The sequence below is a fragment of the Syngnathoides biaculeatus genome, chromosome 2 (genome assembly GCF_019802595.1).
Source record: "Syngnathoides biaculeatus isolate LvHL_M chromosome 2, ASM1980259v1, whole genome shotgun sequence".
NCBI lineage: Eukaryota > Metazoa > Chordata > Actinopteri > Syngnathiformes > Syngnathidae > Syngnathoides > Syngnathoides biaculeatus.
The window spans coordinates 29,233,783-29,260,593 of NC_084641.1; the positions used below are offsets into that span (position 1 = coordinate 29,233,783).

Here is a 26,811-nt window from a genome sequence, read left to right on the forward strand (position 1 = left end):
GATGGTGTAGTGGTCCTGACTTCGGAGCGGGCAGCGTGGGATCAATTCCCGCTAAGTGATGGTGTCGATATCTGCCCTGCGACTGACTGGCGACCAGTTCAGGGTGTAGTCTGCATTTCGCCCGAAGCTAGCTGGGATACGCTCCAGCTTTCTAACCCTCGTGAGGATGAGTGGGTTGGATAATGACATGACATAACTTCAACGTAATAATTATGGAACTTCTCATATTAAAACTTTTTGTCTCATGTTATTATTATCATGTATTTAAAATATGGGATAATTCTTTTACAATAGTTATTTTTCCCCCCAAAAAATAATTAGCTTTTTTGTTGACAACCTATTCATTACATTTTCTAAAAAAAAAATCTATTACTTGATTTAATTCACGGGAGAAATCAGGCAACCGGTTCTACCCGATAACAGCTGGGATTGACTCCAGTAACCCTCATGAGGATAAGCGGCTCAGGAAAAGGAGTGGATGGACGGACGGGTTACAACTGTTAGTAGACAAAAGTTATATAGTAAATTTTGGCTTTTTGTTGAGAAAAATTAAACACTGGATTCTCACAGGAATTTTTAATCCAGAAAGAAATATATTTTGGGAAAATGCAATTTCATTTTTATAACACAAATATCCATCCACAATATTTCGTCATTTGGGGGATTACAGAAGTTGAAAACCAGTGAAAAGGCAAAAAGCGACGAGTTGTCGTGAGAGGGAAAAGGGGGCGGCCATTCTCCGTTTCCCGGAGAGGCCTTGAAGGTGTCACGTGAGTCCAGGTCAATATATTGGGAGGCGAAGAAGGGCAGCCATCGTCGTCGCCGCCGTTTGGGAGGTACTAGCGAAGGACGGACGCAACTTCAAAACTTTGCTCTCCGTTGACGGGATTAATTTACCAGCTGTAAGGTAGGCAAAACAAACAACAAGTAACGAGTTAACTCCACTTCGCGAAGGTTTCTTGGCAAATGTGCTAATTTGCTACGCCTTATATGTCCCAACTCGCTCGAAATGCTTCCAAACATGGATGACTCGCTCCAGTCGTCGTCGTCGTCGTAGTCGAATAATTGACTCAGTAAACTCTTTAACAAATTGAATCAGGGGACTAACTAGCTTCATTTGATGTCGTTTAGGCTCCGGACAAAGCTGGCATTATTGTAGTCGCCAGTGGTGGTTAACGGTCCGACGCCGACGGGCGAGGCGACGTCCCGCTTTTGGGTAACGTCGTTCGGATGTTCGCGCTGGCGACATTGAAAGCTTTTAGGATGTGAGACTTGTTTTGTGTAGTTTTGGAACGAAATTCGCGCTTCGCGGTTCCTCTTTAACTTCACCAAGACCGTCTGGGAAGTTAAAAAAAAAAAAAAAAATGTGTCAACCGGTTTGGGGAAATGACGCAGCTGTTCTTATTCGAGAAGCAGTTGCTGCTCTCTCACACGTCACCTGGACGCCCTCGTACAGTTTTATGTTTGGGTTGGGGAGGAAAAAAAATGAAAGTGATGGAAATATGTCTCCCTTTTCCTGATCCAGGAAGCTGATCCTCTTCAAACATGAGTCTAGAGGGGGGAATGAGATGCGTCAAGTACTTACTTTTCTTTTTCAACTTCATCTTCTGGGTGAGTCGCAGCTATTTTTTCCATTTTATTTTTTTAAAGTCACTACAACTCTGGGGAGGGGGGATAATTATGTTTATGTGGAATGAACTAAGGGGGAAAGTAATTATTTCAAAGGGTTTTTTTTTTCGTGCTTAGTGTGTGTGGCTCAACTGAATAAACTTTATTTAGGACACTTTTGAATTAAGCTTGCGTAGATTCCAAACCAAAAAGCGATGATGATAGTTTATGTAAACTGATGTTTACAAACCTGTTTGTTTGTTTGCTCAGTCTGCTTTCATGGAGGATGACTGACAGAAATCAAAGAATCCTTATTGTTGTTTTTGTTGAGAGACTGGCAATTATTGAGTTGAACAATGTCATTAATTGATTAGTTAGTTTAATTGTTGCACTTCTTGAATGAACTTTTTTTTTGTTTATTCTCTATACTACTGGCAACATTTCTTCCAAATTTTCAAATCGTGAAAAAAAAAAACCAACAACAACAACTTCAACATTTTTTGTTTTGGTCTCTTAATGGGTCAAGCCTGCCTCGGACTGCGGCCATTTTTTTTTGTCCGTGAGCTCGGTACTCATACATACGACATTATGTTTCTAACTCCATTTATTGAACACTTGACCGACAGCACATCAAGCCCAGACTGGCTCCTTGGCTAAGTGGCATAAACACATCATGGGACTTTTGTGATGCAGTTTTGTGCCCTTGATCTTTTACTCTATGTAACATAAATCAACGGAGGAGGAGCAGTGGGATCGGACGCTTGTCTCCTCGCGGCACTTCGTCAATGTTGTAAATTCAGTCCTATTTTTTGTAGTTAAGTTGTTGTAAGCTAACGAAAATTGCTGCAGTGTGCGCTGAGCTCTGTAACGTCCGTGCACTGTTCCTCGTTGATGTAAAAGCATATTCCACCGCCTTTCGTTCTCCGTGTTAGCATACAGTATGCTAACATAACGCTGGATGCTAACACGTAAAGCAAAAGGAAGTGGAATATTATTTTTTTTTTAATATCAAGGCAAACTCAATTTATTCTATTTTTAGTTCACCACAAGCAAAGGGAAATGTTTATTATTTAAAATTTGGTGACAATGGCAGAAAGACAAAAGAATAAACAAATCCAGTATTTCACAAAATTCTCAAATCTTTCGAGTGACTAGCAAAAAAAGCATCTAAACTGTAATGTTGGCCTTCTGAAAAGAGGATCGATTAAGCCCGTTGGCTCGGCGACACGATCAGCCCGGTGGAGGTTGAAGCCGGGCAGCGTGATAGCGGCGTCGGGCAATGGTCCGCAAAGCCAAGTCTCCGTGGAGCGCGGAGCCGCAGGGCTCAGCAACCTTTTTGAGGCTGAGGGCTACTCCGTGAGCACCGATCGTATGAAGGGCTACGTGACCTGTTTGCGGCAAATTTCAGACTCTGTTCATTATACGTACATAAAATATTTCTGTTTTAATTTATTGTAGTAAATGACATTACGGATATTTTCAAATTTTAATTCACGTGAGCAAGTCAGATTCAGAATTTAAAGCACAAATAATGGCTACAATTTGTGGCCTATGGTATTTTTAGAACATACCTCGCGGGCGCCTTACATGGTCCTCGCGGGCTACCATTCGCCCGCGGGCACCGCGTTGGTGACCCCTGGTCCAAAGTATTTCGTCGGAAGTGTTAGACGATGTCCCCGCTTTCGAAGGCAGACTTTTAGTTAGCGTTAGGTAAAGAGGTTAAATGGCGGCGCGCAGTGGTGTGTGGGTAATTCAGCAAAAAATTGTGACTTCAGTGAAAACAACCCATATTTGATATTGTTTGCTTGCAAAAGGAAGTACCGTCGGAGGCTTAATACGTTCCATCATTGTGGTGAGAGCAGGAAGTGGCGCAGCAGCGCTACTTTGCTAATGATAACAAACTGAACGTATATAACGCCTTTTTTAAAAACACGTTTACAAAGTGCTCTGACGTTTAGAAAAGCATATATAACATCGCTTCAGTTGTCCCATTAAAATGAACCCCCCCCCCCCCCGTTGCACTTCGCTTTTTGCTTTGTGACTTTCAACAGCCTGTGTGATATCGCGAAATGAAATCATGAACATAGACCACCGACTGACGAGCTGTCCCCAAAAAGAGTGACTTAAAAGAGGGATGGGGGGGGGGGGAGATTAGGTACACAAACCCCACAGTAAATTCGTTTGTGTGAGTGTGTTAAGCGCTTTACAGCAAGTGCTGATGATGGAATGTGAATCTCATGACTAGATTTTATTGTGTGTGTGATGGCATCATGTGACTTTTTCTCCTCTGGTGACATGGACCTGCTTAAAGTTCAATTGACGTTTGACAAGAAAAAGGAAGACTTAATGACAAAGCAGATTTTTTTTTTTTTTTTTTTTTTTAACATGAAAGTCCACTGTTTACCTTGTGTTTGGTGGGGGAATCCCAAATTGCGTAGCACAAGAATAAATGGTAATTTTCAACGTCAAACGTTATTATGGCCTTCATATTTTGTGTTAGGTTACATGAAAAATAAACTTTCATTGTTTTAGAGATGGCGGAACCGTGGAGCAACTGGTTAGAGCGTCGGCCTCACAGTTCTGAGGACCAGGGTTCAAATCCTGGCCAGGCCTATGTGCACTTTGCATGTTCTCCCGATGCCTGTGTGGCTCTTCTCCGGGCACTCTGGTTTCCTCCCACATCCCAAAAAGATGCAACATTAATCGGACACTCTAAATTGCCCCTAGGTGTGATTATGAATGCGACATTTGTCTTGCGATTGGCTGGCAACCAGTTCAGGGTGTACCCCACCTGCTGCCCGATGACAGCTGGGAATGGCTCCAGCACTTCCGCGACTGTCGTGAGGATAAGCGGCTCAGAAAATGGATGTTTTAGATATTAGGTTGTAATGTTTGTGGTTGCCATATTATGAAGATACTTTTGGGGAAAAATGAGGGTAAGGAACGCCACTGCAGCTGCATGATAATTGACACACATACACCATCATATATTTTGGAAATGGAGACGCAATAACCTTTGCATTTTAGGCACTACTACATGAGAAATAAACACTATAGGTAAGGCTTGTAAAACACTATGTACACTGTGTATAAAGTGAGGCCCCGTAGCTCAGTGGTTAGAGTATAAAGTACTGTATTGGAAACACATTTTTTGTTATCAAAGCTTACATAATATGACGTGACATTTTTCATTCGCCGTCAACATTTGCAATGTTGTCACAAGGGCTTGAATGACTTGCTTTATTGTATTCAATATCATGAGGATGATAGTAGAGACGACGACTCAACTGTCATTTATACAGTTTTATTATTATAATTTTTTTTTTAGTAGTCTCTGTGTAAACCAACGTACAAATGCTTAGTGCTAACTCTTAAATACAAGCTTCCTCACTGACTCTCCTGAATCCCGGGGTTCGTTTATCCAATCACATTCAGATACCATCAATGCCCCGATGGAAATTGTAAAACTCTCTTAAAACAATTCGTGACAAAACTCCAGGGTTGCTACATGGTAAACAATCTGAGAATAGTATGTAGTTGAAAAAAAAAAAATTGAGGGAAAACTTTGCAGGAATGTAGCAAACTTTCAGTTTGTAAGTGAATTGTTGCAAGTTCTCAAAGCGCTGACTTTCTCCAAGGTCCTTAAAGGCTCCAAGCATGAAATACCCCAACATAGAGAAGCACTGCACTAGGTGTTCATTTTTAAACTAATTATTGATCTCCTGTTGCTCGTTTCAGTCTGTAAGTAGACGGTGCACTCTATTGTCTGTCTTTTTACTGCCTTTGATGAATATGCTGATGTGAGGATTTAAGGCTGCTCGTTATGTGACTTCCTCGATTTCCTCCCACTACTTGTGATGATGTCTTTCCTCCATAAGGGGAAAAACCCACGATGTCGTTTGTGGTGTGACGTCTTCAGTGGTCGCTCACTCATCACAGCCGTAGCTCCCACAATTCAGGACTTCAGCTATTCACAGAAACATTTTTCACTTTCTTTTTTTTATTGTTGAGGATCCCCGAATACGCTTATTGGTGCTTTATTTCCATTTATCCTTCTTCTACTGCTTAATCGAGGTCAGGTTGCACGGGCAGCAGCTTAAACAGCGACAGCCAGACTTCCCTTTCCCCTATCATTTGATCCAGTTCTTCCATGGGGATCCCCAGTCGTTCCCGGGCCAACCAAGAGATACAATCTTTAGATGAACGTTCATATTAGTTTGGAAAAGTGTTAAATCGGAGGCCCTTCCCGGCACAACCATTTGCATTGATCCAGGCTGAGGACCGACCTATAGATTGCACTGGTTTGTGCCCCCACAGGGCAGAAATAAAGTTATTACATAGTCTAAAATGATTAATTTACAGAATAGAACCCTGAATTAATGTTTTTCTTTTTTTTTTTTTTTGCAAATAGGTTTTGTGTCCTGTTTGACTTGTCTATTCGCTCCCTTTTGTTTTCCCGCAGCACCCATTAGCCCGTTCGACTGAAGTTCAAATATTTACACAGCTCGCGAGCTCTTTCTAGTGAGGGGGGCTCGACAAAAGGAGCAAAATGAGGCGAGGCATCTAAAATGCTATAGTTAATCATAAAAGATAAAAGGTAAAGTGACTTGCAGTGTAATTTGTTTACTTAACTAGATCGCCAGGAAGTTTTGTACAGAGGTTCTGCATGTTGTAGGGAACAACTCATCACGTGGAGATGGAATTGATATTCATTTTGCTGTTTCAAGCCACAGGAAAACGCGTTAAAAAGTTATGTCTCCATTTTAGTTAAATTCTTTAGTGATTTTTCAGGTAGTGGATTATGGTTATGATTGTCTTTGATAACCATCTCGGTACAGGAAGCAGAGGAGGAGTTTGTTTCTTGAGACTGAGGCTGTAGTTGCTACAGGCTATGTTGTCGAGCTGACTTTAAATATTTAATATAGGGCTTTTAAATATTCAGAAATCCCGAATATGGGAATATTTTTCTGACTCAGGTGACTGTGGGATTTTTATAAGGAAATTTCCATCATTCTATATTCAATTTTGTCCTTGCATACTTTTTGATTTTTATATAATTATCATAATTATTATTATAAGATGCATGGTGAAACTGGTTGGAGTGTCTGCCTCACAGTTCTGAGGACCGGAGCTAAAATCCCAGCCCCGCTTGTGTGGAATTTGCATGTTCTCCTCGAGCCTGCGTGGCTTTTCTCCAGGCACTTCGGTTTCCTCCCACATCCCCCAAAACGTGCATTCGTTGAAGACTCAAAATTGCCCCGCCGGCGGGATTTTGAATGCGAACGGTTTTATGCCCTCCGATTGGCTTGCGGCCAGTTCAGGGTGTACCCACCCTCCTGCCCGAAGATTGCTGGGATAGGCTGAAGCGCTCCCGTGACCCTTGTGAGGATAAGCGGCTCAGACAATGGAGGGATACTGTGAGATATAATTTAACAGCACTGCCGCCCATCGGCAACCAAACTGGTGTACTTATTAATAGTGTGTGACATTGTTTTTTCCACAAAGGTGAACACATTTTGTCTGGGGGGGAAATGGCCAGGTTTAAATGGAATTTTATTGCACTATAAATTTTTTATTCCCCTCCCCTAAATTGTGCTGAATGGATCCTTTCGACCCAAGGCTCTTTAATTTAATGCTTCTGATAATATTGAATTAAGACATGAACTTCAGACATCCATGGTGATGCGATGTATTCTATATTCATTTTCCAAGCTACTTATCCTCAACTGAATAATTACCGTGGTCCCTTGAGATATCAGTGACCTCTATTGTCGTAGTATTTTTATAAAGTTTTTTTTTTTTTTGGTTGTCTTTTGACGTAGTACTATAACTATCTGACCGCCAATAAAATTATTAAAAAAAAAAAAAATGGCGGCATGAGACAAGAAGACACATAATGGACCCATCAGACTAGCTCTTGCTGATCTCAGACTACTGAAATAAAATCATGTATTCCGATACCACCGGATTCCATTTTTTGCGATCATTGTCAACTCAAATGCAAACGGATACATTCGTTACCTTGGCGATGACAACACAAGCGGATTGCGCCGACTGTATTATAAGAAGAAAAAAATGTGTTGGCGGTCAGGACAGGGAGGACGTCCATAGTCAGGGCTTGCTTAAGGTCCGTTCAGGTACTTTCAATATGATGAGTCTCGCTAGCAACAAAGCGTTATGTAGCCTAGCATGCTAGTGCTAGCGCTCGTAGTTGTGTGTAAACGTGCTGCCGTTCAGTTGAACGCATGATCTGACCAGAGCAAAGCACATACTTGAAAGCTCTCAAAGCACACAACTAAGAAAAATGTCACAAAAAGTAATTAATTGTTCAAAAGTAATAGTTAATTGTTGTGCGTACTTACTGCCATCGAATAGAAGACCATTCCTGCTGTCTCTCACTATGCCTCACTAGCATGAATAGATGAACAAAGATACTTTTATTTAAGTAGACTCATTGCTCCATCTTGTTCGGATCTGCGACGCTTTTATCATTTTTTTGAAACTCGCCGGTCGTTGATTGGCCCCAAAAATTCTGATCGTGTAAAGCCTTGTTTTTATAGAATTTAGTTCCATCCGTTGAAAATAAATACATCGCTGGTGCCGTGTGAAGTTACTTTTTGTGCCAAAATGCTGACTTCCGGGGTGTACTGTTACAAGAATAAAACAGGAAGTAAGTGAAAAACTTACACATACAAATCCTTTTGATATGATAAAATGGTGCCAAATAAGAATTACAACAATATAATGTTGAACTTTTAGCTGAAAGGTTAATAAATATTAAGTCAATTTGATTAGTTCATTAGGTCATAAGTTTATTGATACTGGTGGAAAAAGAACCTCGAGTCATATTTTCATTTTATTCAATATTCTGGACTGCTGGGAAAATGGATGTTCATAATTTCCAGACCCTTTATTGAAACAATGCAACTTTTTTTTTTTTTTTTTTTGACCCAGCTCTGTAAACAAATTTGAATCGAGGATCATTTGGAGTCATCACCAGAGTTGCTCAAATTCAAACAATATCCAACCCTAATAGTAACGTGCTACATTTACTCAAGTAAAGTAACACTGAAGAAAAATTGTACTTGTCAGTGACGTTTGAATGCACCATATTTTTTTACTGAAGCGTTTACACCTAGAAGAATTTTTTATTGCCTTACGATGATCAACATCCCCCTCACTACGTGTATTATTCTGTGCGCGATCTATTTTAAGAATATGTCCGACTTCCCCCTACCGTGCTGTTGCGGCAACCGAACACGATCGCTCGTGTCATTTGACTCCAATTCATCAATCTGATGGCACAAGTCAGTCACATGACCACACATACTTTTGTGGGCTAATCCCAATGAGTCATGGGGGGAGCTGCATGAGTGTGAAATGGACAGACTCCAAAAAAAACAACTTTATGTGATGCAATGTAGTCTTGTGCCTGTCCAAATGTGGATATTTCGCTATTTCATCTGCCAACGTTTACCCCAATTTTATGCTCATAAGTCACTGTTAAAGAAAAAATGCTTCTTGAGGATGCAATGGTGTACTCTCAAAATGTAAAGATTCATCTTCCCTTAAGTGTTTTATCAGCTAAACAGAATATATGTGCGTGACTTAGAGGGGTGGAGGGGGAAGAGATCACGAGGGTGGACGACTTCAAGTACTTGGGGTCAACAATCCAGAGCAATAGAGTGTGGTAAGGAAGTGAAGAAACAGGTCCAAGCAGGTTGGAACAGTTGGCGGGAGGTGTCTGGTGTGTGATGTGACAGAAGAGTCTCTGTTTGTATTAAGGGCAAAGTTTATAAAGTAGTGGTGAGGCCGGTCATGATGTACGGATGAGAGACTGTGGCACTGAAGAGATAACAGGAAGAAGAATTGGAGGTGGCAGGAATGAAGATGTTGGGGTTCTCTCGAGGAGTGAGCTGGCTGGATAGGATTAGAAATGAGCTCAACAGATGGACAGCCAAAGTTGGATGTTTTGGAGACAAGGTTCGAGAGCGCAGACTTGGATGGTTTGGACATGTCCATAGGAGAGAGAGTGAGTATATTGGGAGAAGGGTGACGAGGATGGAGCTACCAAGGAAGAGAGAGCGAGAGGAAGACCAATGAGAAGGTTGATGGATGTTGTGAGGGAAGACATGAGGACAGTTGGGGTGTTGGAAAGGAAGATCCAGGAGAAAAGATTACACACTGTAGCAACCACTAACGGGACAAGCCGAAAGGAAGAGAACAACAGTGTCTCTTCTGTCCGAACCCACCTGCACTGCGTAGCGAGGCAGCAGTGAACCAGATGGGATCTGGGGCCCCTTTCTAAGCCCGGCAGCAGTTAAACGAGCTGCCGGAGGTCTGGTCCAACATTGTTTGGGTCGACAGCTGCAGGGTGGGGAGGAGGAGCAGGAGGGGATAGAAAATGTTCCAGGGAGGACACTTAACAATGGAAAGTCTGTTGGATTTTAATAAAGGAGGAGGAGGGATAATTGAAGTGAAATGAATTTAAAAAAAGATGATTTTAGGTATGAATCTTTGGAGTCTCAAGCATGCATCAAATTTGATTTCCTTTTAACTCTTCAGTCGATTATAGTACCGCAGGTCTGAGAGGAATGCTAGTTAAGGTAGCTTGTATGTCATGTATGTTCAACATATCTGACAAAGTTACTTGAATTTGGTCACGGAATGAATTTAACTTTCCTCAAGGCACCACTCTACCCACCTACGTGATGACACCAGCGACTGGAGTGATAAGACAATCACTTGAAACACAACCGTGCGAGACATGCTGGACTCCAACGTGTACCTCGCAGGGCTGTTTTAGTGGTGGGAAAAAAAAACAGTTCAAAGCCCATCTCCACAATGGAGAACTACATAGTTTTCAAAAATGGCTCATCTGTTTTGAATCAAATCTCTAAATTCAGTTTACAGTGCCTTTGACAACATTACGGAGAAGACTCTTAGCATGGTTGAGATTGTCTGTGATGACCCAAGGATGGGATCAGCTCTTTGAAAAGAAACTAGCGCGGGGCTAGCAAGTAATTACATGAACTACATTCAGTGTAATGGTTAACTGTTTGGGACTCGTTTGATGATTTGCCTTATGTGAAACCAGCTCGTGTTGTAAAATTGGTCAGGGAACGCCGGTCCAGAAGGCTTTCCTTTGTGACTGTTCTTGATCGAAGTATTGAACGGATCGACTTCCCGGCACAGCACAGCTTCACGTCTGGTGAGGCGATCTCACTTCATCTGTAAGTTTACCGTCACCGATGTTTGTGAAAGACCCCATGAGCCGCTCGGCGAGGCACGAATATCTGTTAACGTGTCCACCGCAGAGTAATGCAACTTCCTCCCATCTGTTTGGCGTCCTTTTGCCGACTCATCGTGTTTTGATTGATGTGTGATAAGCAAAAGTACTCTGTGAGAAAGTCACGTATCAAAATAGGAAGATCACCCGGGTCTTGACAGTCTGTTTGGACGCGTCTTGGTAATAATGATTCCTTGGAATTTTTTGGAGACGGGTGACGAGGAACAAGGAAATTTTGAAAAGCCGGACATTGCAATCATAAAATGCTTATCAGTTATGAAACTTTTGCATCTACATTCTCAACTATACTATTTCAAAAAAATTTTGAGCTGTATTTATTTTTTGCTTCAGATTTCAAACGAATATCCAGTACTCAAGCCGCTTATCGTCACACGGGTTGCGGAAAGCCGGAGCCTATCCGGGCTAGCTTCGGGCGAAAGGGAGACTAGACCCTGAACTGGTCGCCAGTTAGTCGCAGGGCAGATATCGTCACCATCACTGAGCGGGAATCGATCCCACGCTGCCTGCACCAAAGGCAGGCGTGTGTACCTCTACACCATTAGGGACCTGCTGAAAAATAAATAAATGTATTTCAACTATACATGTATTTCTACTATGCAGTTTATTATCAGGTAAAGCTAAAAAAGACAATTTTTTTTTTAGGTTCTGAACGCATTATTTCTTTTTCCATTAATTGTAATGGGAAATATCGATTCGGCTATTGAACAAATCTCTTCTCGAAACGCGTTCTAGAACCGATTGTGGTCGAGAACCGAGGTTGTACCGCACGCCACTTTGTCCTGAAACCCTTTGTTGTCGTTTTTCAGTTATGCGGCCTGGCATTGATCGTTGTGGGAGTCCTGGTTCAGGTCGGCTTACATCGGACTGTCATGATTCAGGACGCGTCGGCCTCTGGAGCCCCCATCGTCATCATCGCCATCGGGGTGGTCATTTTCTTCATCTCCTTCTTTGGCTGCTGCGGTGCCTGGAAAGAGAACTATTGCATGGTCACCATGGTAACTATTTGTGACTATATTTCTGAAGTGGTGTATCCTTTTTTTTCTCCTTCCCCTCTTTTAATGCATTTTTTTTGTCCCTCCCACAGTTTTCCATCCTTCTCACATTAGTCATCCTTGTTCAGATTGCAGCGGCAATCACTGGTTACGTCTTCAGAAACAAAGTAAGCCCCCCCCCCAAAAAAAAAAATGTGTGCAAAATCTGTGTATTATATATACATCGACACAACTCAACTGTAAAAGGTAATCATGCATAGATTTTTTTTTTTTTTTTTACATATGTATATATATATATATATATTTTTTTTTTTTTTTAAATGATGGTGACCGTTTACAGTCAACCATCTAAGAACCCCAAAGGATGGATATTAAGTTCTTATCCCATTAACTGAAATAATAACCCTCTGAATAGATTTATTTAAAGTACCGTAATTTCTGGACTATAAGATGCACCGGATTATAAGCCTCACCCAGTACATTTTTAAAGGAAAAGCCATTTTGCACATACATAAGCCGCATGTGCCCACATTGAAACACGAGATATTTCCAAAGAAAGACGGTACAACAGAGTTTTCAAAGTTTTAATAATATAATTTAGCTTTTCTTTCCAAGCAGTGCCTGTTACACGGCAGCAACATGGTGGCACAACGCTAACGCTAGGACAGCGCTAACAGGGGTGGTTTAAAAAAAAAAAAAAAAAAACACCAGTAAAAGTCACTGAGACGCTGCAGCAATATGCTAGCACAGCGCTAACGCTACCACAGCGCTAACAGAGCCGGTTAAAAAAAATAAACACTGGTAAAAGTCACTGAAACGCGGGAGGAACATGCTTCAGGCCGCCTGCTTTTATTACTTCTGAAAGCTTTTTTCATCTTTTTCCATCGCTCCAGTTGTTCCCGCCGTTTCCAGTGTCTCAGCATCGATTCATTGACGTGCCGCAGCTCTGTTTTCTGTTTCCTTCTTTATCGGTCAGCTGGATTGCTTTTAACATGAAATCTGCGTCATGTGCGTTTCTTCTTGCATTTTTCACGTTGAGGTTTCCGTTCATGCTAATTTTATTCATGCACAAAGCTCGAAGTTACATGAAACTTGAGTCGTTCTCGGCACATATTCCACCTGTCTCAATTTGACCTTTTCTGCTCGAGCACCCCTGGCGGCCGTTAAAAAAAAAATGCATGAATTCACCGCATCATTCCATAAGCTGCAGGGTTGAAAGCATGCGACAAAAGTCGCGGCTTATGGTCGGTAATAAGTTAGTTGCAGTCATAGTTGTTGTTTGCGCGACCTGTGATTGGCTGGCAACCGGTCCAGGGTCAACCACACGACTTGCTGCGCCCCCAATTAGGATATAGAAAATGGGACCGATGGATTTAATATTTATTTACCTTTTGATGACAATCAAAAATGGAAAGAGTGAATGCTTCACTGATTTCTACTGCACGTGAGACGTTTTTATTATTATTTTTTTTTAACCTCCGTTGTGTTTCCCGCCAAGGTCGCCGACGTTGTCCAGAACAGTCTGGCCGACATGATTTCCAGGTACAGCAACAGCTCCGCTGAATTCAAGGGCAGCGTGGATGCGCTTCAGAAGGACGTGAGTGCAGTCACGGTCTTAATGTCCGACTACGCGTTGGCGTATCGGCTCGGCATCCTGGGGCGGCGCCGCCGCATTGTTTGCCTTCGCATCCTGTGTTGTCACAAGTCAGTGGTGCGCATTCGTCACCAGCTTCTTTCCCTTTTGTGTTGCCAGTTAAAATGCTGCGGCATCAACGGCTCCGCCGACTGGCTGAACTTCCGCCCGGACGGGAACTCCGTGCCCGACTCGTGTTGTTCGAATGTGTCTACGAATTGTGGCGTGGGGGCCATGACGGACCCTGGCAAAGTGCACCAAAAGGTAACCCCACGCCAATTCCACACCACAACATTTGTATCAACTTGCATCTTTTTTTTTTGTTGTTGTTGTTAAAATTGTGTAACTAAATAATATCCAGTATATTGGGCCATATCTGAAATAAAAACATTGGTGTGTGTGTGTACGTCAATGATAAAAATCTTGCAATACCCAAAATATATTTCAAGACAAAGAAGTGAAATACTACTGAATTACAATAATCTGAATTAGTAATACTCTCAGATGTATAATACTCATATTCGATAGTGGTGGTCATGGGAATTAATAGTTGCATAAATGTTTAGTGGTACAGCGAGAAAGCATTGGTCTCACAGTTCTGAGGACCTGGGTTCGAATCCCGGATCCGCCTGTGTGGAGTTTGGATGTTCTCCCCCGTCCCTGCGTGGGTTTCCTCCGGGTGGGCACTCCGGTTTTCTCCCATATCCCAAAAAATATGCATTAATTGGACACTCTAAATTGCCCGTAGGTGTGATTGTGAGTGCGGCTCTTTGTCTCAATGTGCCCTTGCGATTGTCTAGCGACCAGTTCAGGGTTTGGCTGGAAATCTTATATTTAATCTAGTTTTATTGAATTTAGTACAGTTCTGTTTCAATTGTATGCGGAGAAATGGCCTTTTGATTTATTACATTCTTATTTTTAGTGATTTTATGTAACCCAGTGGGCAATAATAAATGGTAATAAATATTTTTCCTCGTGTCTAATGTTCATAAATTGAACTGATTATAACCACTTGATCAAGCCTTTTCTAACATTCCAGATTACGAAATAAGTAAGGTTTGTGTGATTAATGCGCAATTTTGGAATCTGCCAATCCTCAAAGCTGCGAAATCAGTTTCTGATCGGAAGCGGAAAAGTTAGAAACGTCCCGAAAGTATGTATTTTCACAACGTACTACAAATGGGTCCATTTCCCCACGTGGTTCAGTTGTTCTGAGACAAAAATAGACGGAACAATAATATACAGCCCCCTCAAGCACAGGTGTCAAACTCAAGGCCCGGGGGGCCAGATCCGGCCCGCCATATGTTTTTATGTGGCCCGCCAAGGCAAGTCTTATGTGTCAACCTCCATGATTCCTGTTAAAAATAAAAATAGTACAAAAATTTCAAATCATCCCATCATAAATGAAAATATTGAGATATTGCAAGCATTTTTGTGTTACCAAATCCCAACAAGAGATGAATGACCCATTATGCTTGATTTCTGATTCCAAAACTAGTTCATAAATTTGAGACGATTATAAAGATTTTTATGGCTTCAGTCATAAAGGCCCTCTGAGGGGAAACTGGACCTACAATGTGGCCTGTGACAAAAATGAGATTGACACGCCTGCCCTACGAAAAAAAATCTCTTAGCAGGTTGAATTAAAAAGCAATGAGAAGGAAGCAGTTAAAAAAAAAAATGTAATTTATAGTAAATAAATTTTTTTCAACTTGACTGTGGATGAAGAAGAATGTGACACCTTTGTTCTTTTCTGCCGTCCTGCAAGGGTTGTCGCGACGCACTTGAGGAGTTTTTGAAGAAAAATATCCTGTGGGTGATCATCGCAGCTCTTGTCCTCGCTTTTATTGAGGTACGTATGGACTCCATCAAAAAGCCCAAACATTTGCTTCGCATACTAAAAATTGACAAGACCTTCACTGCTAGTACGACGCTGGTTTTATATAAAGCTTTTCTACGTGTGCAAAGAAACGTTACAACTAAAATAGTTTGTATAATCTTTATTCCTCGTGCCTCAATGCGGAAAAACATTTTCAGTGCGGGCTGCAAATTGCATTACTCTCAATATCAAGGGCCAACCCCAAATCTCAAGTCTTTGACTTTATTATTTTTTTTTTTTTTTTTTAGCATATTAAAACAATACTAAACGGTAAGCAAACTACACTGACCAAAAATATACATTCTATATGGAAGTTAATATGTGCCACCAGGATTTGAATTTAAAAATGCCACTGAGCATATTATGTTGTAAAATTCACATTATTTCTAAGTGATCACATTTTCAATAGGTGTATTTCAATTTAACTTTTCAATGTTAACAAATTCGCCATATTGGGAAAAAAAAATTCAAAACGAAATATTTTCAGTCTCCTGAGATTCAACCGGCTAAAATCTGCTGTCTGAAATTCACCATCTGTGCCACCAGGCAGGGTTACTTCAGGTCAGAACCCAACAGCCAGCCAATCCAGTCACGCTTTCTTCGTATGTGACTTCACATGACTAAGAACGCGTAACTGGATTGGCTGGCTGTTAGACAGTGAATTTCAGACAGCGAATTGTGGCCAGTTGAATCTCAGGAGGCTCAAAATATTGTTTGAATTTCTTTCATATGGCGCATTTGTTAGCATTGATCAGTTGAATGTGATCACTTTGAAAATAACAATGTGAATTTTACAACATAAAATTTTCAGAGGCATTTTAATTAAATCCTGGTGGCACATATTTATTTCCATAATTCTACACTTTTTTTTTTTTTTTGTTCCCATTTGAGAGCTGGAATTAAAGATCCATCTACAATGCTTTCTAGATACACAAAAGTCCCTGTCCCTCAAATACTCTGCACGGATCTGTAAATTTTTCATTTGTCAAGATCATCCATCACATAAAAATTCCGAGACGACATAATTATTGCACGGGTGTGCCTTAGGCTGGCCACAATAAAAGGCTAGCTCACCCAAAAATTGGGAGCAAAAACAAGTGTTATGTTTTTCTGCAATATAATCGAAAACATCACTGGGCAAAATGGAAGATCCTAAATTTTGGGCCATTTTGGGACCATTTATTTAGAACACGTGCACCTACATCATAAAATCATGTAACTTTTGTTCTCCATATTGCTAGCAAAGCATTGTTCAATGCCAAGTCGGTCTGAGACCACACAAAAATATGTCTTATTGCACGATGCCCGGTCTTGTCCGATACCATTAGACATTTAGAAGATGAAAATAAACAAATGTACGTGGAAAAATTTGATAAACTAGTCATAGAGGACCCATATTTAATGCCGAAGTCGATAAGAAATTGGATTGTTAACCCGCTTCACTTGGACAACTGGATCTGGTGAGTACGTCGTTGAGATTTACAAAGAAAAGTTTGAAAGCTTAGAAAAGTCTGGACGCTTACAAATACTTCGTTGTTGGATCTGTTCTCAACGGGGAGACGGCTCGTGAACGCGGAAGCGTACTCTGCTACTCATTAACCTTTGCCGAAATCCATCTATCTTTTCAGATAGTGTTCAATACAAATACCAATATTTAAATAAACGGCCCCTGGTTTTACACAAGCTCACATTCATTAACTATGATTGGAAAAAGAAAATTACGACAGGGAGAGTCATCTCATCCGTACACGGAAGCGTATTGGGGCCACACTTAACCTCCGTAAAACTCTGCGACACTTTTTTTTTTTTTTTTTTTTTTTTTAAATACGCATTGTTCTCAAATAAGACAACTTGGCATTAAAAATGCTTCTTGATAATTTGAGATTGAGAAGAATAATTCCTACCCGAAATGAAGCGATCGCTGCACAAGCGTGTGTGTATTTTGGTTGGGCGCCATCCATCACGTTTAATTGTTGAAATCCATCCATCAATATTTTCTGGTCTTTTCAGCTGGTATTCCATAGAATGATCTCTTTGAATAATATCTGTCTCGTCTGTTGTGACAACCAACAGCACAACAGGTTTCGGGTATTGTAAATATTCTCCTCCGGTTCAATGTCGAGCAGCTCTGTCTGACCGGCAATATGCCGCCGTGAAAACGGCGACGTCACGTGCACGAACTCTATTGCCTTTAAATATGATTGAAATGTTTGGGTCGTTTTCAACCTGTAACCGTAGTTACATTTTGAATCCTTGGATTTGACTTTATGGCCCGTAGAAGAGAAAGTTTGGACACCCACGGTATAAATTGAAGGTGGGTTATCGTCGCTCGCTACGTGACGCTATCCAAACGCAAACATTTACTCTCGACGAGACGCGCGACGCGGATCCTGTTGCCGGGTGGCGTTTTTAAAAGGTCCGACGCGTTCAAATAACCTGCCGTCGTTTTTCCGCCTTCCCTCTCGTAGATCATGGGCATCGTGTTCGCCTGCGTACTGATGAGAGGCATCCGGAGCGGCTACGAAGTCATGTGAGTTGCTCCGTGTCAGAGTTTGCGGAAGACCACTTCACGGGCACTTCACTTTTTATTTTATATATATTTTTTTTTTTGGGGGGGGGGGGGGGGGAAGAAAATAGTGCACAGAACAATCTCTCAATCTCTCGTCCCTTTTAGCCTCATCTTTGCCTAGGTCAGGATTTTTTTTGTGGTTTGATAGGCACGCAAGGTCTTTCTCCTACACCACCGTCTCCGTTTGTTGCCATTTTTCTTGATAATTGACAAAATTCTTCGCTTGTTTGCAGTAAGAATTTTTGGATTTTTGTTTTTAACGCTTGTTGGTTCCGAGTTTGTTTTTATTAAAGAACCTTTACATCCAAACTGGTTTTCCAGAGTAAACGTTTATTTTATTTTATTTTATGGATATTCATTTCAATATGGCACGTGAGCAAATATACAGCAAAAATATGAAATGTAAGTCCTTGCAGAAGGCAGTCATAGGTCAACCCCCCCCCCCCCCCATCAGTTGTCTTCACTTCAGCCCAAACAATATTTTGATCAAAAAATAATATTTTACCACAACCATGCAAGTAATCTTTTTTTGTCCCCCAGTCTTCTTCGGATTTAACAGCTTTTTTGCTATTGTTCCCATACGTAATGTTTGAAAATAAATATGTGCACACATTTGGGTAAAATACGCAAAAACGAAGCTGAGCACTTTCAACATAATCAAGTAAAGAAACCCGTGATGCATTCCCAGTGACGGACTTTTGAGTTTCAGTCTGCGAAACGTGTAAACTATTCTGCAAAGTCGACGTAAACACTTCTCAAACACTGACAAGACGCTTGACATAATTTGTAAGCTTTGACGTAAACTCGGCAATTCGAGACTTTGAAATCTGAAAATCTTTCCAAGAAAAACTCCATTTTGAAGTGGTTTCCCCCCTTGAGAGAAATAAACGCTGACAGCTCTTTAAGACGTCCTTCAAAGAAGGAGGAGGAGGAGGAGGAGGAGAGCTCCCGGGGTTCTTGTCACGGGTGGCTGATATTGTCCGGGTAGTTGGCGGAGAGGAACACGAGGCAGTGCAAAAGGAGGGAAACGTCAGAGTCTGGGGGGAGCGACAGACGACAAAAACAAGGTTAACGCGTGTTGGGAGCCATTTTGGAAACCTTCACGTCACCCATTAGCATTCTGTTACAGTTCAATTAATCCCCCGGTGTGATGGTCTGAGCGCTCCCCCGTGCTGAAAAGTCTCCTTGTGATGAATGCGCACGCCTTACTCACAGGGGAACTCTGGGTATGTATCCGACGCTTACGGGGAATTCCCCTGCTACAGAGGGAGCTAACATACGTTAGCTTAAGACAAAAGTACACACATACTTTCATACGTTCGTAGTGTTACGTGTGAATTTAGACCATCGTCCAACTTTTGTTCAAACCAGCAAAATGCGACAAGGCAGTTGTATTACGTTTCAGACAGTTTCATCTCGCACACATCAGCACGATAAAATTGCTAACACAAAATACGCATTCAAGAACAGAGTAGTTGAGCCACAACGGCGACTAGTCGCCGATGTTAAACGACTGTTCCCAAACAAGCAAATGTTCGTCCCGGCGGGTATCCTAAGTTAGCGAAAGTTCCAGCCGGCGTCCGTGTAGTGAGCGTTCCGATCAGCGGTGAGGTCTTAAGAAGAAGCCTCCTTGTCCGTTCCGTCGTTCTCGTCCTTATATAGGCGCTCCTTAAAACATTTCATGCACACGTTGAAGCGCTGAAGGGGACGTTTCAGACTGGCCCGGAAGTTTAGAAAATACGCGCGTAATCACAAGAAGACTTTTCAGCACCGGGAGCGCTCAGACCATCACACCCCGGGTTAGGGTACAAAGAATATAAAGAGCAAACCGGTGTATGTACGTACTGTAGTATTTGCTGCATGAGAGCCTTTACAAAATTATCGTAATTTCCAGCCTACAAGCTGCGACTTTTCCCCACACGCTTTCAACCCTGCGGTTTTTGCGGCGATGCGGCTAATTTGTGCATTTTTTTTCTAACGGCTGCGAGCGGAAAAGGTAAGAATGGGACCGGTGGAATATATGTGCCGAAGAAGTGACTTTTACCAGCACTGTGCTAGCGTGTTGCTGCTGTGTTACTGGCGTGTCTCAGTGATATTTACCGCTAAGTTTTATATTAACCGGCCCTGTTAGGGCTAGCACGTTAATATTAAACTCTTTCTGTGTACGTATGTACGTACCAAATGGTATTTCCTTTACAAATGTACTTTGTGAGGCTTGTAAATCAGGTGCGCTCTGTAGGCCGGGAATTACGGTAAATAGCTTGCGCATCATTATTTAGTAGTTTAAAGAATATATACCTGTGAGTACCGCGTGTATTTCAATATTGCTTGAAGCAACATTTCCACCGCATTGATGCTAACGGTTACGCGACGGAGTTTTGCATTAAGCTAGGAGATTTTCCCAAGGTATGTAATTTGATCAAATCCACAAGTCAGTCATTCTTGTTCAAACACTGGCCAATAAACGGCTTCAAACAAGCATTTGGGAGTCTTGTTTTTGTTTCATTTTTTTTTTCCCCACCTCTTCCAACTTTCCGCATTTAGTGCGTGTAAAATTTTGCAACAGCCCTCATCTTGAAAAATTCCTACATTGGATCACTTGTAAGTCGAGGTATTAAAGTAGTTAATAGTAAGTAGCAGTAAATTTCAATATTTTTTTCTTCTGTTTTTGAACGAAAATCGGTACTCGAGCGCCCCCGACAAAACCAGGAAATAATATAACGTGCGCGGTTCGACTAGCGGACCCACGACGCGCTTTGTTATTATGTAAAACTCGGCCTCTGTACGCAGACGTGTCCCGGTAGCTCCATTTGACTTTTTCCTTCCTTTTGGGGACTATGAACCCGCAATCGTGGCTTCAAATAAGTGACACTAGAAAACCCCCCACCCAAGAGATTTGATAGTTTTGCATTCCTTTTTTTTTTTTTTCTTGTGAACTTTAATAATGCTCTGTTTCATTGGCCTTTCTGCTTTCTTTCAAAGATTTTGTTAACTCAAGTTACGAGTTCATGTTTTTGTATGTTACTTTTTTAAAAAATGAAAAATTTGCCCTTCTGCACTGTTGTTAGTTTAAAAAAAAAAAAAAAGTTTACAGGGCCAGATACGGCAAAGCACTCCCAGCCTGGCCTACTCTACTACTAATGCATACATTTTAAGCAAAAAATATATTTCTTAAAGTATTTCAACTATACATGTATTTCTACTATGCAGTTTATTATGCAGGAAAAGCTTAAAAATGCTTTAAAAAGCCAATTTTTTATAGGCTTAGAACACATTATTTCTTTTTCCATTAATTGCAATGGGAAACATCGATTCGGTTTTTGAACAAATCATTTCTGGAACGGATTGTGGCGGAGAACGGAGGTTGCGCTGTGCTGTACTGGACCGTAATGCCCACACAAAATAATTGTAATGGCCTATAGATGGCAGCAAAGCACTTTTCCGATTAGAAAGGGCCTGAATAAATGAAGCTTGCTCACTGCAACATAGATGGACCGTACTAAGATGGCAAAAAAAAAAAAAAAGTGCAATTTCATGATAGATATGACTTTGGCCCGAGTACAATGTGATAAAGGAAAAATGGTGACAATCTGGGGTTTGACTTTACCTTTAAGGGAGGAGGACATCTGAAGCCATTGGTGCAACCACACTCGACACTGGTTGACACCGAGACGATCCGAGTTCAGGCCCCTCAAGTAGCAAGCCTGGGGGGGGGGGGGGGGACCCGACTGTCGGTTAGCGGCTCTTAAAAGCAAGGCACGTGTTGGCGGGGGGGGGGTCAAGGGGTCGCACCTGTCTCACTTCGGAGTCGCTGAGCTGGTGCGGGCCCAGCCTGCTGAGGGCTCGGTCCAGGTGGAGCACCTCCAAGGCGTGATTGGTCAGCCGGCGGCCAATCAGGAAGCCGGGGAGGTGGGGTGTCAGGAAGAGCAGAGGGCTTATGTCTCTCTTTTGGGGGAAATAATCATATTTTCTTGCATTTCAGCAAAATTTGAGTATGACGGGTGGGCCATAGCAGTTTGCACAATGGTGATTTCAATAAATGATTGGACAAGAACAGAACAAAAAATCTTCAGAATTTATGAGATGGTTTTGTCTTTGTCATCTTTTTTTTTTTTCTTTCATAATGCGATCCCTTGCAACGCTTTCGGTGTGCGTTCCTGTTTTAGTTTAGAAGTTGTGTATGATGATGATATTGATATCTTTGTTTTGTTTTTACTCACCATTTGATCCACGGTAAGATTGCTTAAGCCCAGAGGAGACCCGGAAAACAGACTCTGCACCGCGAGGATTTCCGACACTTTGGGGTTTCCTCCGTTTTGTACCTGTGATTTGAATAATAAGCGCAATTTTTTGGGGATTATTTCACCCAATTTATTTTATTTTTTTTCCCCAAATCGCAAAAAAAAAAAAAAAGCACAACCGATACCCCCGATGATTCCCCAACTGAATATTTTCAATGATAAATATACATAACACCTTACAACTTTACCTTTGGAAAATAAATGTCTTGGAAATAAAATTAAAAAAAGCACTGGAAGTGCAATGGGAAAGACTCAATTTCCACTAACAACCCAAGCTAAATTGAACTACTTCCCCTACATACAAAGCTTAGTCCCTTAATCCAAACAATAATTCCCTGATACCGATGACTGCTATTAGCCAGGTGTTTGGCGTCATATTGTGGCATGATAGGGTGTTATAAAAACAGCAATCAGGTGAGAATAGATTCCACAGAAAAATGTGAATTGGTATATTTGGTTTTGGGTTTTTTTTTTTTTTTGTAATCAGTGTACAACAAACTTTGTATGATGCAGTGGATCCCTGACTTAGGAGTTGAATTTGTCCCGTGACCGCTCTTACCTCGAATTATCTTTCCCCATCGAAATGAATGGTCCAGGACAACATTGTGCTCCTTCTAAAGCACCCAATCGCCACCAGGGGGCGGTAGTATAGTGCACACACAGGGGGAACCCTTTAACAAAGGAATAGCCCACTATGCTGTAATACTAGTACGCCTATGATAACTACTACATTTGTATTTTTATGTACAAGTATCAATTGTTACACCACTGTTGGTAGCTGAAGATGTGGTGGGACACTCGGTGACGACGCGGTCTCAATGTGCCGTACGACTAACCGGCAACCAGTTCAGGGCGTCATCTCCCTTCAGTTTAGGGTCAGCCGGGCTCGAGCGACCTCCGACCCTGAACTGGGTAAGCCGTCTTGAGAATGGTTACAGTACTTTGACTTTTTTCACACGCTTTCAACCCTGCGGTTTATGCGGTGATGCGGCGCCAGCGTTAGCGCACCTTGTCATTGGGCAGTGGTAGTGGGGAAGAAATAAAGTTGTTCAACAAAAAAATGTGTAAAAAGCGCCGTCAATACCTGAGCGCACAGGCCGCGAAGGCGACTCCTGAGCTGAGAATCCTTCACCTGGCCGCTCACACGCTGGACCCCCCGCAGGACGGGCCAGTGGCGCCGGGCCCTGAGCGAATGGTACAACTGACGAAACTCCACCTGCTGCTTTGGAGTCCAGAAATGAGGGATCAGCAGCTGGCGGGGGAAAAAGTACCTGGTTGCGAAGGGGCCGCGGGGAGGATACAAATCGTTCAATCGCGCAATTATTTCACGCCGTTCCGTCATTTGGCCGCCACACTCACATTAATATGAAGACCAGGTAGTTGGCAAAGGGGGGAAGCGAGATCAAGACCAGCGGGATGCCTTTTATCAGGTCTCGACGAAACTGCGGTACACATAGGAACAGAAAGAATAGGATGGAAATAGTGAATTTAAAAAGAGAAAAACAATAAATTGGCCTTTGACACAACTCGATCACAAATTCTAAACGGTTCATAAAGAAAATGGTTTCCATGCGAGTGCTGTTGTTCCACTTAAATCCTGTAGGTGTCGCTAGCTCGTTTCCGAACTGTTAATGACTGTCAAAACACATCGAGAAGACGACTATTCAGCCAATACATATCAATTTCAATTGTTTAAAAAAAAAAAAACAAAAAAACAATAATGGGGAAATAATGATGAATTTCAAGCAAGGCAGGCTTTATATAGAGATATGTATCTGTTGGATATCCCAGGAGAAAAAAAAATGTTTGCAATTCTGATTTCTCAATTAGCACACGACAGTCAAGGCTACTTTCGGCGTTAGCTTTTCTTCTTCCGTTTCCTTTTCTCCACCCCAAATCCAGACAAGCATCTGCGTAGCGCCCCCTCGTGGTTGGACCAGACACCACGTTATGTGTGTAAAGACCAAGATTATTCCAGGCTCATCATATTTGTGCTGCAAGAAACATCTTTCTTTATTTACCTATGTATTATTTACACGAATCCTCAGATTATCCTCATGAAATCATCACCGTGCTTCATTTTCGTCATTAGTATTCGACCGTTTCGAACCGGTCACGTGGCGATATTTTTCCAAATACCCGCTGATAAGTCGTCACACCTATGAAAAAAATTTCAATTAAATAAAACTGGCTCATCTAGTAAAATCATAGCGGCAATAATCAAAATAATAAGACGCTGTTTTACCATTTGTTATGTTGCAAAACAGCGCAATCAACTGACTTTTATGAAGCAGAATCATAGTCCATTGGAAACCAGTAAGGCAATCAATAAAAAACATAAAAAAGAAAATACATCAGGAAAACCTTCATATTTAATGAGCCGGATTAATTTCATTTACCCTGCACTGTTCAGTATGCATGATGATTTTTTTGGGGGCCGAAAATGTTACTGAATCGATTTCCTGGTTTAATTGAAACAGGATCAAATCAGCTGGCATGAATTGTGATTCGAATCGAATCGCTGATAATAAAAATAATCCGTTTCGGAAGAACGTCGGTCATGATGGCGGTACTCGGGCGGGAGTAAGACCTTTTGGAATCGGGTGTTTTTCACCAACTCACCTGTCTGAGTTTCTCCATTTCCCTGTAGGGCAAATCTTGGAACTTGATTCCGTCACTCGACATCTTCGTTTTGATCCCGCTGACGTCTTTGGCATCTCGGAAAAGAAGCTTGAATCCTCCATTGTGGGGGGGGGGGGACAAACAAACAAACAAAAAATTTATTAGGATACTCTCGCATAACTGTCATATCATTTTTCAATACTGTACACTGCTTATCCTCAAGGTCACAGGTGAGCCGGAGCCTAACCCGGCAGAGTTTGGGCGAGTGGCAGGCTCGACCCTGGACGGGTTGCCAGCCGATCGCAGGCCACAATCAATCAATCAATCATTTACACGCACAACTATGGGGAATTTAGATTTTTCAGGCATAAAATTGAATAATCTTATGCATTATTAAACACGTTATTAAAGCGTTCAAGCTATTTTCAATGCATTACATTTGATAATAAATGAGGTAATAATATCCATTTGTGGCAGCACTTTGGCCTCACAGTTCTGAGGTCCCGAGTTCGATTCCGGCCCCTCCTGCGTGTGGAGTTTCCATGCTCTCCCCGTGCCTGCGTGGGTTTCCTCCGGGTGGGCACTTTGGTTTCCTCCCACATCCCAAAAACAGGCGACATTAATTGGACACTCGGAATTGCGATTGTGAGCGCGGCTGTTTGTCTCAATGTGCCCTGCCGATTGGCTGGCGACCGGTTCGGGGTGTACCCCCGCCTTCTGCCCGTTGACAGCTGGGATGGGCTCTGGCACTCCCTTGTGAGGATAAGCGGCAAAGAAAATGGATGGATGGAGTGGGTCATAATATATTTTGCAAAGGACCCACGTACGGACCAGCCAATAGAAAGAATACAAAATATTAAATGCCGACGCGGGTTTCGGACCCAGAGCGATGATTCTCGAGAGACAGAACGGCTACGTGCAATGTTCACGGATCAAAGATATGAAACAACAATTATGAAGTCGTCCATCACTGAGTCGTTGAATTTAATTCTGAGGACGTTGAAGCGATCGCTCCGGGATTGTTCTGGTTGACAGCTTCGGCTGAAGAGAAAGCGTAACCGAGAATAGGAGCCGCTTCAAAATATTAATGCAAATGTATTTGTCGTAGTACTTAAATAACTCACGTATAGATAACGTGTACAACAGCGGATGAGGTGTGAAGAATTCGTGTTGTGACTTGGGCAAGATTGAAGACGACGTGGCTCCTGACCCGCTTTAAAACTTGTTTGGAACCGAGAAACTTGGCACTTGGGTAAGACTTTCACTCCCACCTTCCATAAACGTGTGGTAGAGAAGATAAAAGCGTGGAAATCGCCTTTTGAGGAAGCCTTCATATTTGGTGTTGGCCCACTGCAGCCTGGACGTCACATAGCGACCGAGCCCACGTCGAACTTTGGACGACGACAAACATCTACAAAATGTGACAACCACATCAGATTGGGGGGGGGGGGGGAGATCATTAGCGGTGCAATAATAATATATATATTTTTAAAAGCCATGCTTATAGTGACAAATGAAAAAAATTGATGAAGTATCAAAATGATGACTTGCTGAACGAGCAGGGCAGAGGTGTCAACCGGCACACCCGACCCGATGACTCGTCCCCTTCAGTCGTTTGAGACTAACCTGGACTGGTAACACGCACACGGGAAGTACAGCCCGTTCGCCATTCGGTGTGTTCTGACGCCCAACAGTCGAATCAAAGATAAGTTCTGACTGAGCCTCGAACAGGACAGCGCCATGTCTGAAGTGAAGGGGACAACTTCCGCTTCCCGACTACCGTAATGACGTAAACAAGGTGAAAATACGTGTGTAGGAAATAATTAACGGAATACTTTTCACACGAAAGTACACTCATACTAATTTTAATTCACTCGTCTATAAATAATGTATTCCT

The 26,811-nt window shown here is 42.0% G+C and overlaps 3 protein-coding genes across 4 annotated transcripts in view; 2 read left to right on the plus strand and 1 right to left on the minus strand.

The window, feature by feature from the left end:
* Window positions 1-748: 748 nt before the first annotated feature.
* cd63 (CD63 molecule) lies at window positions 749-18,304 on the plus strand. Its single transcript, XM_061845973.1, has 8 exons — window positions 749-907; window positions 1,526-1,611; window positions 11,725-11,913; window positions 12,003-12,077; window positions 13,409-13,507; window positions 13,664-13,807; window positions 15,312-15,395; window positions 17,891-18,304. Exons 2-8 carry the CDS (start codon window positions 1,546-1,548, stop codon window positions 17,954-17,956), a joined length of 723 nt encoding a protein of 240 aa, XP_061701957.1. The 5' UTR covers window positions 749-907; window positions 1,526-1,545; the 3' UTR covers window positions 17,957-18,304.
* Window positions 18,038-26,674, minus strand: letmd1 (LETM1 domain containing 1). 2 transcript variants are annotated; one of them, XM_061845952.1, is made up of 9 exons: window positions 26,541-26,674; window positions 26,186-26,325; window positions 24,915-25,030; window positions 23,652-23,734; window positions 23,377-23,563; window positions 22,212-22,313; window positions 21,784-21,936; window positions 21,599-21,695; window positions 18,038-19,028 (listed from the first exon to the last, which is right to left on the minus strand). In XM_061845952.1, the coding sequence occupies exons 1-9, from the start codon at window positions 26,654-26,656 to the stop codon at window positions 18,952-18,954; spliced, it is 1,071 nt and encodes a 356-aa protein (XP_061701936.1). In that variant the 5' UTR covers window positions 26,657-26,674; the 3' UTR covers window positions 18,038-18,951. The 2 variants fall into 2 exon arrangements, with proteins under 2 accessions (XP_061701936.1, XP_061701945.1); XM_061845961.1 differs by lacking the exon at window positions 26,541-26,674 and having other exon boundaries at window positions 26,039-26,321.
* LOC133514348 (uncharacterized protein C6orf226 homolog) overlaps window positions 26,580-26,811 on the plus strand; it is a 32,203-nt gene continuing 31,971 nt past the window's right edge. The window contains exon 1 of the mRNA XM_061845986.1: window positions 26,580-26,712. The gene's annotated coding sequence lies outside the window, so the exon portion shown is untranslated. The remainder of the gene's footprint in view (window positions 26,713-26,811) is intronic.